This window comes from Pseudorasbora parva, chromosome 6, assembly GCF_024679245.1.
Source record: "Pseudorasbora parva isolate DD20220531a chromosome 6, ASM2467924v1, whole genome shotgun sequence".
Taxonomy (NCBI): Eukaryota; Metazoa; Chordata; class Actinopteri; order Cypriniformes; family Gobionidae; genus Pseudorasbora; species Pseudorasbora parva.
Window position 1 is genome coordinate 6241485 of NC_090177.1, and position 22063 is coordinate 6263547.

At 38.9% G+C, this 22063-nt stretch overlaps 1 protein-coding gene across 2 annotated transcripts in view; it reads right to left on the reverse strand.

Annotated features, from left to right (window-relative positions):
- Positions 1-4439: 4439 nt before the first annotated feature.
- znf341 (zinc finger protein 341) overlaps positions 4440-22063 on the reverse strand; it is a 33383-nt gene continuing 15759 nt past the window's right edge. For both annotated transcript variants that reach the window (XM_067445512.1, XM_067445511.1), the window contains exons 9-16: positions 21691-21878; positions 20898-21106; positions 11794-11890; positions 9697-9829; positions 7791-7902; positions 7642-7712; positions 6176-6406; positions 4440-5555 (exon numbers count right to left, since the gene is read on the reverse strand). In XM_067445512.1, coding sequence (XP_067301613.1) covers positions 5308-5555; positions 6176-6406; positions 7642-7712; positions 7791-7902; positions 9697-9829; positions 11794-11890; positions 20898-21106; positions 21691-21878 — 1289 coding nt within the window. In that variant the 3' untranslated portion in view covers positions 4440-5307. The remainder of the gene's footprint in view (positions 5556-6175; positions 6407-7641; positions 7713-7790; positions 7903-9696; positions 9830-11793; positions 11891-20897; positions 21107-21690; positions 21879-22063) is intronic.

Consider the following 22063-nt stretch of genomic DNA (forward strand, 5'->3'; position numbering starts at 1 on the left):
GGAGCGCTCTAGTTCTATAGGGCGGCAGCTTTTTAACGCGTCTTTTTAAGTGTTCTGGAAGCTCTTTGACTGTTCAGATTGTGGTTTATTTCATGTTTCATGAATGATTTGAGGTGACGCTAGTCTTAACCACTGGAGCACAAAAGCCCCACTTATAGTGTGCAGCTGTGGTTCAGTGCATTGCATTATGGGTAATAATATCAAGGCTCATATGGAGGACTTTCTTTGAATTTAAGAAAATAAATCAACACCAAATATTTATTTCAATAGTTATTTTTATCCAGACGACCCTGTTTGAATGAGTATCTAACGAGTGAAATCCGCGGGACGATGGATTATTAAGTGACATGGCTTTCATTTTGACTTTTATTTCCGACTGATCCATGTAAACCAAACTTTGACTCTGTATATGAACTGAATCCTGTACATGTGTGAATACTCTCCTCTCTGTGCGGATGAATCTAATGATTTTAGTATTAAAGTAGAAGCGACTGCTTTGACGGTTGTTTCAGAGTTTATTTACTAGAGCTGATTTGTATGTATAGTCAAATGTGAAAAGATGTTCAGCAGCTGAATAAATAATTCTATGGGAAACGTCTTGCGGTTGGTGTTTTTATTTCTTCTTCTTTTTGAGACCAGGACTCTGTTCATAAATGAGTGTCTGCAAATAATCCACATGGGATGAGATGTAAACGGATGAGAAATCCAACTGGCCTTGGTCTTTTGACGTGTAAGAGGGTTTTGTCCAGGGGTGTCCAAACTCCGTCCCGGAGGGCCACGGTCCTGTCCTGCAGAGTTTAGCCTCCACCCACCTTTTAGAAGTTAGTATGCCTATAGTAAGACCGTGATTAGCTGGTTCAGGAGTGTTTAATTGGGGTTGGAGCTAAACTCTGCACGACCGTGGCCCTCGAGGACGAGGACATCATGATTTTAAACGAAGCATTTATTGAATCAGGCACCAAAAGAGATTCGGTTTGATTTTGCGAGATCTGTGACATCATACATTTACATATGCCCGCCTCCAGAGCAAGACGTCGACCAATATGTATACATATTTATATATATATATATATATATATATACACACATACACCAATCAGGCATAACATAATTACTTCATAATATTGTGTTGGTCTCCCTTTTGCTGGCAAAACAGCCCTGACCTAGCCTAGAAATCTAGACGCACCCTAGCGGAAACAAATCTAATCTGCTTGCCGGGCCAATCACATCGTGTATAGAGTCCGTGGGCGGGGCCATAATGAGGACGGCCGAGTGGTGTTTGCGTGCTTCTAGTAAACACAGAAACTGGCGAACGGCGGCGGTCTTTTGAATCAGCTTTGACCGCGACTCTGGAAGACTTGGAGTTAAGCTTTTCTCTGAGAAAAGAACAAAGAACGGCACTGAAGCCATTCTTAAGAAGGGAAGATGTGTTCTGAGTTTAGCCGACCGGATACGGTGAATGTTTAATCTGTCAATGAGCTCTGCTTCACCTTCATTGCTCTGGTTGGTTGTAGCGCTATCCTATCACGTGCAGAGGGAGTTTGAAAGACAACCGTTTATCCGCCCCTCGGATTGAGCTGTCAATGGTGAGTTTCCAGACCAAACATCTTGATGTGGGTCTAGCTTGTCAGGCTAGCCCTGACCCGTCGAGGCAAGGACTCCATTAGACCCCTGAAGGTGTGCTGTGGTATCTAGCACCAAGATGTTAGCAGCAGATCCTTTAAGTCCTGTAAGTTGCGAAGTGGGGGAATTTGGAGGCCAAGTCAAAACTAACACTTATTGTGCTCCTCAAACCTCTGCAACAATGCTTAGGTAGGTGGAGCGTGTCAAACTAACATCCACATGGATGGAGGACCCAAGGTTTCCCAGCAGAACATTGCCCAAAGCATCACACTGCCTCCGCCGGCTCGCCTTCTTCCCATAGTGCATCCTGGGGCCATGTGTTTCTCAAGTAAGCGACGCACACACACACCCGGCCATCCACGTGATGTAACTGTGTATTCTGACACCTTCCTATCAGAACCAGCATTAACTTCTGGAGCAGTTTGAGCTCCAGTTGCTCGTCTGTTTGATCGGACCACACGGGCCAGCCTTCGCTCCCCACGTGCATCAATGAGCCTTGGCCGCCCATGACCCTGTGGCCGGTTCTCCACTGTTCCTCTTGGAGCACTTTTGATAGACACTGACCACTGCAGACCAGGAACAGCCCACAAGAGCTGCAGTTTTGGAGATGCTCTGACCCAGTCCTCTAGCCATCACAATTTGGCCCTCGTCAAACTCGCTCAAATCCTTACGCTTGCCCATTTCTCCTGCTTCTAACACATCAACTTTGAGGACAAAATGTTCACTTGCTGCCTAATATATCCCACCCACTAACAGGTGCCGTGATGAAGAGATCATCAGTGTTATTCACTGTATTTAATAGTTTTAGTTAAAAATAACAAGTGTTTTGTCAAGTTCTTGGTCAATATCCCATAAATTGCATGATTTATGGACAAGCAACAAAACAAGACATCATAACCAAAAATAAAAATTCAGCTTAATATTTTATTTGAAACTGTATCAATTAGTTTACAGTCTGAGTTCTTCTCAACAAATGTGAGAAAAATAAATTAGCTTATGAGATTGTTTTAATATAAAACAAATCAAATATCAAAGATAGGCAACGGGGATTTTTATACCCTTGACAATGATAGAAAACATAATTTATACTTTTTAAGACGACTGTGAAAGCCAACGCTATAGATGTGTTTTTGTAGTTCAAAACGCAGACGCGAGTTAGCATTTTAACACTTCCGGTTCCCTCGTCCTGAAGTCGATGGGTTTTTTGAATGGGGTTTTGGTTTTTGGTGTAATGGCTGAAATAATGTCTGTGGTGAACACAAGCTCAAGACACTTTTACGTTTTATTCTACGACATAAAATACATCAGTAATACCCACTCGTGATATTTTTAAGATGTTACTTGTCTATAAAAAGGTGTTAGCTAGCAAGTGTCTGAATGGGACAACAGAGGCTGTCGAGATTAAAGCCACACTATGTAATTTTTCCGTCCACTAGAGGGCGCCTATTCAAAAGAAAGGCATAGTTTGATGACGGCAAGTTTGAGCTCAGAATCTTGGGACATGTGGTTTTCCCCTCACAGCCAGTGGGAAAGGATCAGGATAGGAATCGTGCAGAAATCACGTTCATGGATGTGATTATTAAAATTACTGTAGTGTGAAGCTGAGCAGGACCGAGAGTTGAGGAGCTGAGCACAGCTGCTGGAGCGATTGTTACACAAACATACGGCTCGCGAGCACAGGGACTTTTATTATGCCACAGTCACCGGCGCCATTTCTGCTTTTCCGGTCATGAGTATGAGGTAACAGCTCTATTCATCATATTAGACACATCTGAGTGTGTTTAAATTATGTTATGACGTTACTCTGTGTGTTCACTCAGCGGCTGCTGTGACATGCTCACACAGTTAAAGGGGGGGTGAAATGCTGTTTCATGCATACTGAGCTTTTTACACTGTTAAAGACTTGGATTCCCATCCTAAACATAGACAAAGTTTCAAAAACTAATGTTGGACGTTTGATGGAGTATTTCTGTGTTAAAAATACTCCTTCCGGTTTCTCACAATTTTTTTGGAGTATGGCTCGGGGTCCTTGTATGGGCCATACAGGCTCTTCTCCCGGTAGGGTGCGCACGCGTGACTAGAGCGAGAGAGGAAATGCACGCCCATAAAAACTCTCAGGTGCAGATCCAGTTGATCCAGGCGCCGCGCTCCACTTTATTCCTATGGGTTACATCAAGCGACTTCAACGCTTCAGCACAGCATTCCGGGAAGGCAGCGCTGCATTTGAACCGATTTGAACGCAGAAATGACGGGAAGCTTCACAACATCGTTTCAGTCGAATCACAAAGTGGATCTCCACGCCACTGCTGTCACAGGACTTCACCAAATCATACCAAAGAAGTGTGTTTTTGACGGAGCGGTCCCAGCGATAAATGTTCGGTCCTGCTTTGGAAGCAGCCGGTGAGTAAAACTGCTTCAAATGTCTGTGCTGTCGGCTCGTCGCGTGAGTAAACATCAGTAAACGACACGATCGCGTGCTTCGTCATTCAAATCCGCTAACGGTTACTCCATTGCAGTTCTCTGTATAACGTTACACTAGTCTGACGTGCAAAACCGTTTTGCTTGCTACTGCTAAGGTTTAGTCGCACACAGTAGTCCATAAACCGAATCATGTCCTCATAAACTGCGAGTAAAGACAAATGTTGACAGGCCACTAAATACAGTCCATAACACAGAGACAGACGTCCTGCTGTTGCCGTTTCTCCTGTTCAATTTATTTCACCCTCCGGATCTGATTTTGGATCATTATCTGTATTAGCTGAGATAGCGATGGGTTTCTCCACGCTTGAGGACGTCACCGCTTTGCGCTCGTCATTCTTTAGCTCCGCCCACACGATATGCCTCCAGGCGCTCGGTTTTTTCCGGAAAGACTCGGTACAGCCCATATTTCTTTTATAAATATAATAAAACTAAAGACTTTTCGGAGATATGAAGGATGCAATACTACTCTATAGGTACTCAAGATTGGCATGAGATTGACTGAAACTGAGTGCTTCACCCCCCCTTTAAGAGTAAAGCGTTTCTGCAGAATAAAACTGGAAACCGAGTATAACGCAGATATGACGCAATTGACAGGCGACTCCCTCGGACGTCCCGGCTCATTGGTTAAAATGGTATAAAATATATAACACTGGCCTAGTGGTTTTTGGATATTTCACTGCAAAAATACTACATAGTGCACCTTTAAACGTCATCACGCCGAACAGGAAAACTAATCTACTAACTTTTACAGCCTTATGATGTTTAAAATCGTGCTCTATTCTACCTCAAACTTTGTTTTAAATAAAGACTGAAAGAGTTGTTAATGGTAGTGACGTTGAAGTCATGTGGCCGTGGTGTAAATCGTTTATAGCCTAGCTTTAGCTTTTTACTTCTGGCAATTTAATTTACGCGTCTAAATTCATAAAACTTGTGTTCATCTGTGATAATTATCTTGATAGACAAATTGTGTACGTATCATAAACTTGAGCTTTCCTCCAATAATCCAAAAGCAAATGGAAAAATCCTATTGGGTTTTTGTTGAGGGAACCAGTTTGATGCTAACTTTAGGGTTGCCTTACAAATTGACGTCATCCCTGCACCACTCCATTATACTATCTGTAAACCGCATGACCTAAGTGCGAACTCTGGGAAATACAAGTAGAAAGAGCATGGCAGCTTGACTCTTCGTCATCTCGATGTTCATCAGTCCACCGTCTGGAAGCACATGGGTTCAGAGAGCAGCCTGACGGCTCGGTCTTCTTCCTGCATGTGCTCCAGACTCGTCTCATCATTCCTCTCTTCCTCCTCCTCTTCTCTCGTCTGCTTCTCTCCTCCGCCCATTCCCATAATTTCATCCTGCTGTGTCTCGCCGTCATTATCCTCGCCCTCCTCTTCGCCCTCCTCTTCGGTTTCTCCGTGTTCATCAGGCTCCACAGCAGGAGACTCTTCCCCTGAATTTTTAATAAAAAGTATTAAAGGGGTGGTTGCGTGCGATTTGACTTTTTTAACTTTAGTTAGTGTGTAATGTCGCTGCTTGAGCATGAACAGTATCTGCAAAGTTACATCGCTAAAAGTTCAATGCAAACGGGGATATTGTCTTTTAAAGTTACGGCAGTTTATTGCCTACAAAAACGGCCGGTTTGGACTACAACAAGCTTCTTCCTGGGTTGGTGACATCATAAACTCTTGCTAGTCTCCGCAGATGTGACTTCTGTCCGTAATGGGAAGGGGCGTGGTGTTTCCATGACAACCTGTGCTTGGCATTTCAGCCAATGAGAATACAGGAAACTACATTTGGCCATCTAACCAATCTAAGACCATTGCGTTTTTCAGAGGGGGGGGGCTTCATAGAAGCAGGAAGCAAACAAGCCGTTCAGAGGTCAGCGGAGAGAGTGGTGTGGAATAAAGGGAGAATAGAAGGAAAATACGGCGTAAAAAAAAAGAAGTATTAAGACATGTTATACTGCACCCCATAAACACAACCAAGCCTAGAAAAAAAAACATAGAACCAACCCTTTAAAAACGTGTCTACATAACGTATTCGTGTGTGTGTGTGTGTGTGTGGGTGTACCCTCGCTACTGTTGTCCTGCCCCTGCGTCCCGTCAGTGCCCTGTGCGTCTCCTGCCGCGCCCCCCGCCAGCGGACACTTGTGATCTCTGTAGTATTTCTGGCGGGTGAAGCCCTTGTTACAGGTGGAGCAGCGGAAGCGGTAGTTGTCCGTGTGTGAGCGCTGGTGCTCCAGCATGTGAGCGCGACGACTGAACGACTTCTGACAGAACTGACACTTATACGGCTTAATACCTGCACGAGACAAAACAACATACTTATTATTACACCGTTCAAAATTACACAACGAATAAAACTGATCTTTAAGGGTTACTTCAGGCCGATGAATCTCATTATATTCCGCTCTTGTTCTGCTATTCTCTCTCTCTCTCTCTCCCTCTCTCGCTCTCTCCCGCTCTTTCTCTCCCTCTCCCTCTCTCAAGTTGACATCTGAAGGGCAGCGCGCGTGCCAAACGTGTGTGTGTGCATGCGGTTCACGCTTATATCGTCCGATCTTGCGGGCTATGTGTAATATAAAAATAATAGTCCAATCAATTGTGGGTCGATGAGAAATAAATCGTGTTTGTTTGATAAAGACGTTTACGAGCCCTGTGGTCGAGATAATCATTCTAGTTGCTGCTTCTCCCTCAATCTCTCCTCTCCCTGAACTGACAGGGGATCTTGAGCTCATTAAATATGCAAATCTTATCCAATCCTAGCCGTGGGCGTTTACTTCCAAGTCTCCAGTGAGTCACGCCCATCAAAACCCAGCGTTTAGGAGAGAGCCTCAAAACCAGTGGAGAAAATAGCCTATTACTTATTAGTTATGTTTTTGAATGTAAAAACCACACGAAAGTCATTATTTGACCTCAGACAACAGTATAAAAAAAGCCAGTTCATGACACCTTTAATACAATTTTTTTTCTGAATCATTTTAAAATAAAAATATAATAGCTCTTGTTACTTGTGTGATATTGCTTAAAGCTACACTGTGTAACTTTTTTAGTTTATTCTTGGCTAAAAACACTTAGTTCTTACAAAAATATATGTGCTCATTAATGTATATTTACTTCTTTCGAGTAATAAAGTATTCTGGTAAGTTTATAATATGACATTGAAAATACATACGGGTGAGGGGTTTGAATGCCGGTCGCCATGTTGCTCCTCCATCTTGAAAGTACAGTAGCCAAAGAGGGACATACCCGTAAATTCAAGCTTTGCTTTTCGCGTTTTAACACTCGATGGCACCGTGTCGAATGTGAAGAGGGGGATTGCCATGTTAATCTTGGACTAAATCGGCCACCATAGGAGTTAAAACTAAATCAGAATTGAGAGGAACAGAAACTAATATTCACTGGATGGACATAAACCTTTACACCGCTAGATGGGGGAAAATATTACACAGTGTAGCTTTAACTATATCACATGATATAAATATGTGACAAAACTTATACCAGGGAATTTTTATATTGAGATTGGAGACTTCTCACCTGAATGAGAGAGAATATGAGCTTTGAGTTTGTCTGGCCTGTTGAACTCTTTGGTGCAGCCCACATGAGTCCTGCAGAGGAAAGAGCACAGAAATAATCAAACCTGCGACTGAGCCGAACTCTGAGCCCATCTGACGCCTGTCACTCACCTGAACGGACACTTGTACTTCTTGAAGGGTTCGTGAATCAGCATGTGCCTCTTTACTTTGTCTTTCCTGTTGAACGTAGCCTCACAGACAGAGCATTTAAACGGCTTCTCTCCTGCAAAACCACAGAACCTCACCTAACGTCACTGTTATTCATTAGGTTTATCACTCCATCAAAGCATATTCATTCACTTGTTTTTTGGGGGGAAAATAACAAGCTTAACTCTTTCAGTTAATAAGTGCCCCTATTAAGCTATTTTAGAGATTCTTAATTTTGTTTTGGCATCTCCTAAACCGGTTTACATGCATCAAAGGTAAAAAAACACTTGAATTTTCTCATAATATACATTGCAGCATCAGCTCATTTCTCAAAGAGTCTGAAAACAATTTGTTCGAAGATTCAGTCTCTCTAAACCCCGCCTTTCTGCATGCTTCCTCTGCTCTGATTGGTCAGATGGCCCAGTCTGTTGTGATTGGTTGACCGCCTACAGCGCCTACTAGCATATCTGACGTTTCAGCACTGGATCTTCCTCAGCTCTTGACATACAGCGATGCGAACAGTAACGATGGCTTCAGTTTTTCTGTATCATTTCCAACTACAGTTTTTGAGGGTCAATGTAGACGTTCCCCAACGGCCAATGAAGACAGTGGACTGGCATTATGCAAATTATTGCCATTGTTACATGGGTTTATAACAGGAAGTGAGACTGGCAACTTGTTTCAGTAGGTCAGAACTGATTCTTTCTTTTAGGACTCCATTTATCTGCACTTTTTATCTTTAAAACTTTGCAGACCATGTACATCCATAAATATGTCTATAGCCCCGTTTCCACCACAGGAACTTTACCCAGGAACCAGGAACTTTGGGTGGTACTCGTGTGTTTAGACCGCAGGAACCAGGGTCTAAATGAAGTTCCGGGTAAATATTTCCCCCTCCAAACGGCCCTGCTCACGAGGTAGTACGTTTTCAAAGTTCAGGAACTTTCGAGGGCGGGACTTGGGCGCTGAACATGCTGATTGGTTGAGCTCACGCAGCATTTTATTTCAACGGGCATTTTTAAAAGTCTTTTGTGAGGTTCAGTCTCGTTCAGTAAATATCAGTCTTGCTCTCTGTCTGATGGCGCGCGTTCGTCTCACCCATCTCACGTGCAATGTCCGTAATAGCTGATAATAATATGCATTGTCATTTTAAATCTGTTAACTGTTCAAGAGGGAAATGGCCTGTGGGAAGAAACTGTTCCTGATGACACAGCGTTTATTGCCCCAGGCAGTTTTTACTTTAACTGCGCCTGACAGAAGATTTTTTTTCTTTCTCTGAGATGATTATTACACTTTACAATGAAAAAAAATAAATAGCTTATATAATACTGTATTAGTCCTGGTGGCCGTTAAGAGTTGCTATGGCTACAGTTAACACACTCCAGCTGCTGGAGAAAACAGCGGCGACATTTTTGATGCGGCAGACAAACTGCATGTCACAAAATGATTGCGATTGAAAGTCATCACATGTAAACACCAGATCGGTTTAGATAACGTCTCATGTAAACAGTTCACTAAATCTTTCAATCGGTACACACAAAAATGATTACTGTCCGTCACTGACTTGGAGGAGCAGTCGCGCTCAGTCCTACATCACCGGACTAATTTGCCTAATCTTCTCGGAACTTAAGATCGCAGTGGAAACGCAGACAGCTGCAGGTCTGGGGGGAGAAAAGTTCCTGTAAAAAAGTTCCTGGTACAAATTGTTCCGGGTAATTTTGCTGGAAACGGGGCTTAATATACATATATCGAAAAAGCATAATGGGGCACTTAATAATTTCTAAAGCAATTCATATACAAATGTATAAGTACATCGCAATAAAACTGCATTTACGAGTAAAGGACATTTCCACCAATTAAAGTGTCCCACCTGAGTGGATCTGTGTGTGTAGTTTGAGGTAGTGCTCAGTTTTGAAGAACTTTTTACAGATCTGACACTTGAATTTCCCGCCGACGCCGTGAGTGGAGAGATGTCTCCGGAAATATCTCTCGCACGGAAACACCTGCGGCATAAACACACACAGACACTGATTCTCATTCATTCTTCAGTGTGAGTATTGCTCAGAAACAGCAGCAAAAAGCACTGTAGAATATTAATATATGTGAAAATTAAGGGAAAATTAGAAATGTTGACTTGGCAACTAACTGAAATAAGCTTAAGTACTAAAGTGACAAACTGAAATAAAGAGACTAATAAAAATGACAAAAAATTATTAATTATTGAAAGTATTAATAAATACTATAACGTATAAATAATAACATTTGTTTATTGAAATAAAGCTCACATAAAATATGAATATTAAATGAAAAACCTCAAATTAATTTAGAAATGATGCCTTAGAAACAAACTGTAATATGTTTAAGCTGAATCACTAAAATTACTAAAACTGGAATAAAATTAATTAATCCTAATTAGTATTTTTTTCTAAAAAAAAAAAAGACTGAAAACGAAAGCACATAAAAAATGACTAAAACAAACAAAATTTTAAATAACAGCAAATTCAACATAGTAAACACTAAAACAGGTTATGAATAATAATGACGTTAATAATAATAATTAAAATAAAGATAATAATAATCGTTAATTTAAATAAATAAATAAAAATATTTTAAAAAGTTAAAAGTTGAAATAATAATAAATTAAAGCTAATTCAAAAACTAATGCAAATGACAAAAGCACATACACAATTACTAAAATAAACTGGAATTAAATATAAAATTAAAAGCTAATTTATATTGGATATTATATGAAAAACTTGGAAGTAAACTGAAGTATTAAAATTACAAAAACAAACTAAAATAAAATAAATTTTAATGAAATAGAAATAGAAATATATTTAAAAAAACTGACATAAAAAAATAAATAAATGACAAAAGCACACAACAAAATTTAAACTGAACCCGAAACTTAAACTGAAAATATAAAACTAAAAGCTAATTATAATACTATATAATATAATAATAATAATAATAGTAGTAGTAATCAGTGGCGTAACTTTGTTTTAAAAAGTGGGTGGGACAGTCTCACGAAAATGCGTATAAATAGTACGAGTGTGCAATGGATCGTGGAATGTAAACGTCAAAATGAGCTTTGGCATGCAAATGGTACGCAGTTTTTCGCGTGCATATGATACGCACTTTATGGCGGGGTAGGGTAGCACTGCTAATACAACGTTATATCAGATGTAAAATATGTACAATAACAAATGCAGAAAAAATTGTAGTAAAATGTCCAGAAATCAATTAAATAGTTAATTTGTTGATATAGATCTCGTTTAATCTAAACATAATATAGTGCCAAGATTTTTCACGTAAATAAAGGCATAGATTTGCACACTTTTAATCCCTGCTCTAGTCTGGTAAACTTGTCAGAAGTTCTCGTTTCTAATCTGCCCTCGTATTTTTTTGTCATCAAAATCGAATATCAACAGTGATTGTACATCAAGAGCAGGGACAGTTTTTGTGCGTTTTGTTTCGCGATTTCACCGGAACAAAAAGAAAGTATTTGCAACGGTGTTTAGCGTTAGATTAAAGCGCTCGTCTGTGTGAAGACTGCACGAGCCGCGAGAGAAATCTGCACCACTGATAAAAGCGAGCGCCAGATCGCCTCTTATTTAACAAACGAATGAAATGATGCTCTTCAAATTAACCAGAGATGTTGTGTTTGTATTAGTTAGGTTCATCCATGAAGCAAGTTGTTTCAAAAAGTGGTGGGGACATGTCCCACCCGCAAATTACGCCTATGGTAGTAATAAATAATATAACAGTAAATTAATAAAATTAAAACTATTAAAAAGACTATTTTTTGTAAACTTAATTTAAACTGAAGTTTTAAAATGACTAAAACAAACTAAAGTAGAATGAATTAAAATAAACAGAAATATATATTTTAAAAATACAAAAATGGCAACGGCACGTAACATAATTACGAAAGGCTTGGAGTAAAATTAGGCTGATGGGACTATACCTTCATGCAGTGTGGACAGGGGTAGCTGTGTGTGGCGTTCAGCAGATGCTGCTCCAGAGCTTCCTGTGTGGAGTATTTACTCTGACACTTCATACATCTGAACACAAAAACAACCAACACACACTCAACACTTCATACATCTGAATACAAAAACAACCAACACACACTCAAACACTTCATACATCTGAACACAAAAACAACCAACACACACTCAACACTTCATACATCTGAATACAAAAACAACCAACACACACTCAAACACTTCATACATCTGAACACAAAAACAACCAACACACACTCAACACTTCATACATCTGAACACAAAAACAACCAACACACACTCAACACTTCATACATCTGAACACAAAAACAACCAACACACACTCAACACTTCATACATCTGAACACAAAAACAACCAACACTCACTCAACACTTCATACATCTGAATACAAAAACAACCAACACACACTCAAACACTTCATACATCTGAACACAAAAACAACCAACACACACTCAAACACTTCATACATCTGAACACAAAAACAACCAACACACACTCAACACTTCATACATCTGAATACAAAAACAACCAATACACACTCAAACACTTCATACATCTGAACACAAAAACAACCAACACACACTCAACACTTCATACATCTGAACACAAAAACAACCAACACACACTCAACACTTCATACATCTGAACACAAAAACAACCAACACACACTCAACACTTCATACATCTGAACACAAAAACAACCAACACACACTCAACACTTCATACATCTGAACACAAAAACAACCAACACACACTCAACACTTCATACATCTGAACACAAAAACAACCAACACACACTCAACACTTCATACATCTGAACACAAAAACAACCAACACACACTCAACACTTCATACATCTGAACACAAAAACAACCAACACACACTCAACATTTCATACATCTAAACACAAAAACAACCAACACACACTCAACACTTCATACATCTGAACACAAAAACAACCAACACGCACTCAACACTTCATACATCTGAACACAAAAACAACCAACACACACTCAACACTTCAAACATCTGAACACAAAAACAACCAACACACACTCAACACTTCATACATCTGAACACAAAAACAACCACAACACACTCAACACTTCATACATCTGAACACAAAAACAACCAACACACACTCAACACTTCATACATCTGAACACAAAAACAACCAACACGCACTCAACACTTCATACATCTGAACACAAAAACAACCAACACACACTCAACACTTCATACATCTGAACACAAAAACAACCAACACACACTCAACACTTCATACATCTGAACACAAAAACAACCAACACACACTCAACACTTCATACATCTGAACACAAAAACAACCAATACACACTCAACACTTGATACATCTGAACACAAAAACAACCAACACACACTCAACACTTCATACATCTGAACACAAAAACAACCAACACACACTCAACACTTCATACATCTGAACACAAAAACAACCAACACACTCAAACACGTCATACATCTGAACACAAAAACAACCAACACACACTCAACACTTCATACATCTGAACACAAAAACAACCAACACACACTCAACACTTCATACATCTGAAAACAACCAACACACACTCAACACTTCATACATCTGAACACAAAAACAACCAACACACACTCAACACTTCATACATCTGAACACAAAAACAACCAATACACACTCAACACTTGATACATCTGAACACAAAAACAACCAACACACACTCAACACTTCATACATCTGAACACAAAAACAACCAACACACACTCAACACTTCATACATCTGAACACAAAAACAACCAACACACTCAAACACGTCATACATCTGAACACAAAAACAACCAACACACACTCAACACTTCATACATCTGAACACAAAAACAACCAACACACACTCAACACTTCATACATCTGAAAACAACCAACACACACTCAACACTTCATACATCTGAACACAAAAACAACCAACACACACTCAACACTTCATACATCTGAACACAAAAACAACCAATACACACTCAACACTTGATACATCTGAACACAAAAACAACCAACACACACTCAACACTTCATACATCTGAACACAAAAACAACCAACACACACTCAACACTTCATACATCTGAACACAAAAACAACCAACACACTCAAACACGTCATACATCTGAACACAAAAACAACCAACACACACTCAACACTTCATACATCTGAACACAAAAACAACCAACACACACTCAACACTTCATACATCTGAAAACAACCAACACACACTCAACACTTCATACATCTGAACACAAAAACAACCAACACACACTCAACACTTCATACATCTGAACACAAAAACAACCAACACACACTCAACACTTCATACATCTGAACACAAAAAAAACCAACACACACTCAACACTTCACACATCTGAACACAAAAACAACCAACACACACTCAACACTCATACATCTGAACACAAAAACAACCAACACACACTAAACACTTCATATATCTGAACACAAAAACAACCAACACACACTAAACACTTCATACATCTGAACACAAAAACAACCAACACACACTCAACACTTCATACATCTGAACACAAAAACAACCAACACACACTCAACACTTCATACATCTGAACACAAAAACAACCAACACACACTCAACACTTCATACATCTGAACACAAAAACAACCAACACACACTCAACAATTCACACATCTGAACACAAAAACAACACACACACTCAACAATTCATACATCTGAACACAAAAACAACCAACACACACTCAACACTTCATACATCTGAACACAAAAACAACCAACACACACTCAAACACTTCATACATCTGAACACAAAAACAACCAACACACACTCAACACTTCATACATCTGAACACAAAAACAACCAACACACACTCAACACTTCATACATCTGAACACAAAAACAACCAACACACACTCAACACTTCATACATCTGAACACAAAAACAACCAATACACACTCAACACTTGATACATCTGAACACAAAAACAACCAACACACACTCAACACTTCATACATCTGAACACAAAAACAACCAACACACACTCAACACTTCATACATCTGAACACAAAAACAACCAACACACTCAAACACGTCATACATCTGAACACAAAAACAACCAACACACACTCAACACTTCATACATCTGAACACAAAAACAACCAACACACACTCAACACTTCATACATCTGAAAACAACCAACACACACTCAACACTTCATACATCTGAACACAAAAACAACCAACACACACTCAACACTTCATACATCTGAACACAAAAACAACCAATACACACTCAACACTTGATACATCTGAACACAAAAACAACCAACACACACTCAACACTTCATACATCTGAACACAAAAACAACCAACACACACTCAACACTTCATACATCTGAACACAAAAACAACCAACACACTCAAACACGTTATACATCTGAACACAAAAACAACCAACACACACTCAACACTTCATACATCTGAACACAAAAACAACCAACACACACTCAACACTTCATACATCTGAAAACAACCAACACACACTCAACACTTCATACATCTGAACACAAAAACAACCAACACACACTCAACACTTCATACATCTGAACACAAAAACAACCAACACACACTCAACACTTCATACATCTGAACACAAAAAAAACCAACACACACTCAACACTTCACACATCTGAACACAAAAACAACCAACACACACTCAACACTCATACATCTGAACACAAAAACAACCAACACACACTAAACACTTCATATATCTGAACACAAAAACAACCAACACACACTAAACACTTCATACATCTGAACACAAAAACAACCAACACACACTCAACACTTCATACATCTGAACACAAAAACAACCAACACACACTCAACACTTCATACATCTGAACACAAAAACAACCAACACACACTCAACACTTCATACATCTGAACACAAAAACAACCAACACACACTCAACACTTCATACATCTGAACACAAAAACAACCAACACACACTCAACAATTCACACATCTGAACACAAAAACAACACACACACTCAACAATTCATACATCTGAACACAAAAACAACCAACACACACTCAACACTTCATACATCTGAACACAAAAACAACCAACACACACTCAAACACTTCATACATCTGAACACAAAAACAACCAACACACACTCAACACTTCATACTTCTGAACACAAAAACAACCAACACACACTCAACACTTCATACATCTGAACACAAAAACAACCAACACACACTCAACACTTCATACATCTGAACACAAAAACAACCAATACATACTCAACACCATACATCTGAACACAAAAACAACCAACACACACTCAACACTTCATACATCTGAACACAAAAACAACCAATACACACTCAACACTTGATACATCTGAACACAAAAACAACCAACACACTCAAACACGTCATACATCTGAACACAAAAACAACCAACACACACTCAACACTTGATACATCTGAACACAAAAACAACCAACACACACTCAACACTTGATACATCTGAACACAAAAACAACCAACACACACTCAACACTTCATACATCTGAACACAAAAACAACCAACACACACTCAACACTTCATACATCTGAACACAAAAACAACCAACACACACTCAACACTTGATACATCTGAACACTAAAACAACCAACACACACTCAACACTTGATAAATCTGAACACAAAAACAACCAACACACACTCAACACTTGATACATCTGAACACAAAAACAACCAACACACACTCAACACTTGATACATCTGAACACAAAAACAACCAATACACACTCAACACTTCATACATCTGAACACAAAAACAACCAATACACACTCAAACACTTCATACATCTGAACACAAAAACAACCACAACACACTCAAACACTTCATACATCTGAACACAACACACTCAAACACTTCATACATCTGAACACAAAAACAACCAACACACACTCAACACTTCATACATCTGAACACAAAAACAACCAACACACACTCAACACTTCATACATCTGAACACAAAAACAACCAACACACACTAAACATTTCATACATCTGAACACAAAAACAACCAACACACACTCAACACTTCAAACATCTGAACACAAAAACAACCAACACACACTCAACACTTCATACATCTGAACACAAAAACAACCAACACACACTCAACACTTCATACATCTGAACACAAAAACAACCAACACACACTCAACACTTCATACATCTGAACACAAAAACAACCAACACACACTCAACACTTCATACATCTGAACACAAAAACAACCAACACACACTAAACACTTCATACATCTGAACACAAAAACAACCAACACACACTCAACACTTCATACATCTGAACACAAAAACAACCAACACACACTCAACACTTCATACATCTGAACACAAAAACAACCAACACACACTCAACACTTCATACATCTGAACACAAAAACAACCAACACACACTCAACACTTCATACATCTGAACACAAAAACAACCAACACACACTCAACACTTCATACATCTGAACACAAAAACAACCAACACACACTCAACACTTCATACATCTGAACACAAAAACAACCAACACACACTAAACACTTCATACATCTGAACACAAAAACAACCAACACACACTCAACACTTCATACATCTGAACACAAAAACAACCAACACACACTCAACACTTTATACATCTGAACACAAAAACAACCAACACACACTAAACACTTCATACATCTGAACACAAAAACAACCAACACACACTCAACACTTCATACATCTGAACACAAAAACAACCAACACACACTCAACACTTCATACATCTGAACACAAAAACAACCACAACACACTCAACACTTCATACATCTGAACACAAAAACAACCAACACACACTAAACACTTCATACATCTGAACACAAAAACAACCAACACACACTCAACACTTCAAACATCTGAACACAAAAACAACCAACACACACTCAACACTTCATACATCTGAACACAAAAACAACCAACACACACTCAACACTTCATACATCTGAACACAAAAACAACCAACACACACTAAACACTTCATACATCTGAACACAAAAACAACCAACACACACTCAACACTTCATACATCTGAACACAAAAACAACCAACACACACTCAACACTTTATACATCTGAACACAAAAACAACCAACACACACTAAACACTTCATACATCTGAACACAAAAACAACCAACACACACTCAACACTTCATACATCTGAACACAAAAACAACCAACACACACTCAAACACTTCATACATCTGAACACAAAAATAACCAACACACACTCAAACACTTCAGCCTGAGCCAGGGCTCCACAGCTCCACCATTTCACTCGCATTTGCCACTAAAAATAGATGTGTGTGAACTGTACAATGTATTCTGGAGCACGTGTGCATTGCGAATAAAAAAATCCCTGTGGATCAGTTTTCTTAAAGGGGTGGTTGATTATGATTTCACTTTTTTAACTTTAGTGAGTGTGTAATGTTGCTGTTTGAGCATAAACAACAGCTGCAAAGTTACGACGCTCAAAGCAAAAGGAGATATTTTCTTTTAAAAGAAATCGATTTTTAAGGACTATAACAAACGTCTGGTAGAGACTACACAAGCTTCCTCCTGGTTATTGACATCAGTAACCCTGAAATGTACATAAACCCGCCCGCGAAAACCCACATCAAAGTAGGGTGAGATTTTCATGACAGAATATGCTAATCGATGACTTGAAGATCGTTAACTCATAAATTCATCAACTATCCCTTCAGAAACGTCCTGTCTTATTTTACATGTTGTTTCTTCTTCTTGAGTCTCTCCATCATTGTCCAACTGCGGTTTGAACCTAAAATGAACAGTTTCTGACATTTTCAGACCTGCTAACATGAGCTCTTGAAGCTCTGCCCTCTTTCTGAAAGGAACCATTCTAACATGCTATAAAAAATTATCTGTGGGTTTATTTTGAGCTAAAACTTCACACACACTTTGAGGACATCAGAGAGTTATTTTACATCTTGTAAAAAGGGGCAATCAATCACCCCTTTAAATGTAAGACCATAATAAGTTTTCAATACCTTAAATGGTATAACAAACGTCTTCATGAACATTTTAAGGCGTCTTATAGTTTGGGAATAAAATATAATCGCGATACTGCCTATTGTGATTATTAAACTTCATTAAATAAATGTGAGTGCTTCATGTTTCAAAGCCTGACAGTTTGCACAACCGTTCAATCAGTGAATAACACATTTGCTAAGCGATTGCTTATGAACTAATGATGATCAATTGTGTTGACTTTACAGTGTTTGCATTCTAATATGTTGTAAACAGTTGTAAGAGGGCATATTTTATCTTCCTCCGTCCCTCGTCTAAATTTGAATGAGCAGCTGTATTAATAAAGCATAGACATTTCAAAATAAGAGTCTCGGCCCGGTGTTATTTCAGGCTTGTTTATTAAAGGGTTAGTTCAACCAAAACTGAAATTGATGTCATTAACTCCTCCCCCAATGTCGTTCCACACCCGTTCATCTTCACACACTGTTTAAGATATTTTATATTTAGTCCGAGAGCGTATGCAAGTGTATGCCCACTATACTGTCCATGTCCAGAAAAGGAATAAAACATCATCAAAGTAGTCCATATGAGACATCAGTGGGTTAATTAGAATCTCTTGAAGTATCGAAAATACATTTTGGTCCGAAAATAACAAAAACTACGACTTTATTCAGCATTGTCTTCTCTTCCGTGTTTGTTTTCGATCCTCAAATAAAGATTCAAACAGGTATAAATCAGCGTATTGATTCATGATTCGGATCGCATGCCAAACTCCTGAAATCACGTGACATTGGCGATCCGAATCATTGATCGAGTCACTGATTCATAACCGTTTGAATCTTAATTTGAGGATTGAAAACAAACGCGGAAGAGAAGACAATGCTGAATAAAGTCGTATTGTTATTTTCGTCGGTTGTTATTTTCAGACCAAAATGTATTTTCAATGCTTCAAGAGATTCTAACTAACCCACTGATGTCTCATATGGACTACTGTGAGGATGTTTTTTATTCCTTTTCTGGACATGGACAGTATAGTGTGCATACACTTGCATACGCTCTCGGACTAAATATAAAATATCTTAAACTGTGTGTGAAGATGAACGGAGGTCTTACGGGTGTTGAACGACATTAGAGGGAGGAGTTAATGACATCAATTTCAGTTTTGGGTGAACTAACCCTTTCAATAAAAGTCACGCAGTGTGTCCAGTTTCCACCCCTGTTAATATTTGATTACACAAACTGTGTGTCATTTAATTTACTTTCCATTTCATTTAAAGTAAAATATTGTGGCTTCTGTCTGAGACGCCCGTCACAGGAAAGAAAGACTAAGAACATTATTGTTCAACATTATAATAGTTGAAATTGACCTGTTATTTTGATTCATTAACCTAAAAATTAATGGTAATAAAAACTAAACAGACAAGTTTTGTTAAAAATAATAACACATTTTTAAAAATTGACAAAACAACAGAATTACTAAAACTATATACGGTAGTATCTCAGTGATATTAAAATAACACTAGTATGGCAAAATCCGTTTATTACAGTGTGTTTTATATATATAAACGCAGAAATAGTTTAAAGTTTCTAAATGCGCTCCTACATTTTTTTTTTTACTTCGAAGCACAGATGTACCTTGGGGAAAAAAGTAAGCGTCAAGCCCATAGATGAACTATCATCACTGTGAGCTGTAGTGTTGCTGAATGAAATCCAGTACCTGTTTCCCACTCATTTTGGGGTCCCAAAAATAGTGCCTGATGACTTTCTCATAAAATATGTATTTCCGAAACATGCATTTCATAGCATTTCTGTTTTTGAGAAGCCTTCGTGCTGGTGTCGTGTCGGCGTGAGCGAGTCTGACCTGTAGTAGTTGGTCTCTTTGCGCTGGTTCTGCTGCGGACAGAAGCTGTGTGAGTACTGGTGAAGGCCGAGCTCGAAGAGCGACGGGAAGACTTTACTGCACTGGTGACAGCGGTAGGTCAGCTGCTCCTGGTGTGTGTGGATGTGCTCCAGGAACTGATCCAGCTTCTGGAAGGTCTGAGAGCAACTCTTCACCACACAGCGGTACACCTGGATCATATTTTAGTGCAAACCGTGATTTTCTGGATTATTTGATGAATAGAAAGTTTAAAAAAAACAGCATTTATTTGAAATAGAAATCTTTTGTGACATTATAAATGTCTGTTCTGTCACTTTTGATCAATTTAATGCTTACTGAATAATAATATTATATCTTTAGTTAGTTGTTTTTCCTCAGTATACTTTTGCTGAAAGCATTAAAAACATATTTTCTATAATAAGGTTAGTACGGAGCCCCACACGACATGCAAGAAAAAAAAGGTAAATAGTGCGCACGATTTACTATTTCGTTCCCTCGATTTATAAATCGCGCACAAGATTTATAAATCGAGGGAACGAAATAGTAAAATGTGTGAATGATTTAGCAAATTGAGGGAACAAAATAGTAAAATGTGCGCACGATATAGCCTACTAGTTTTTTACTGCATGTCATGAGTGGGGCTCCGTGGGTTACAAAAAATATATCTTAATATCGTATTTATTTTATGCTTCTCAGGTTAATGTATCTCATTTTCAATGGAGAGTGTAAATGTGATTGATATGTAATATTTTGACTGTGTCTGTCCATGTGGCACCTGTTCGTCTTTGTGCTGGGTCATGTGAGACTTCAGTTGGAAGTAGGTGCTGAATTTGGCAGAGCAGAACTGGCACTGGTACGAGCTGTCGATGAGGATAATCTGCTTGTTCTGGTTGGTCCCGCCGCTCTGCTTCCCCTCCGCGGGACCCTGCGTTTCCTGGACCTCAGCGTCCTGCTCTTCAATGGCTAAAGAACAGCCCAGACCAATGAGTTTTAGATATAACATCATTTCATAGCGCTGGGTATCAACACACATTTCACAATTCGATTCACAAGCTGGATGTTTGTGTAAAAAATGTAACCCCTTAACTGTCCGCTAGCGGTTAACCTGGTGCGATTAATCGCAAGCTTAAAAGATTAATCGCAGACGT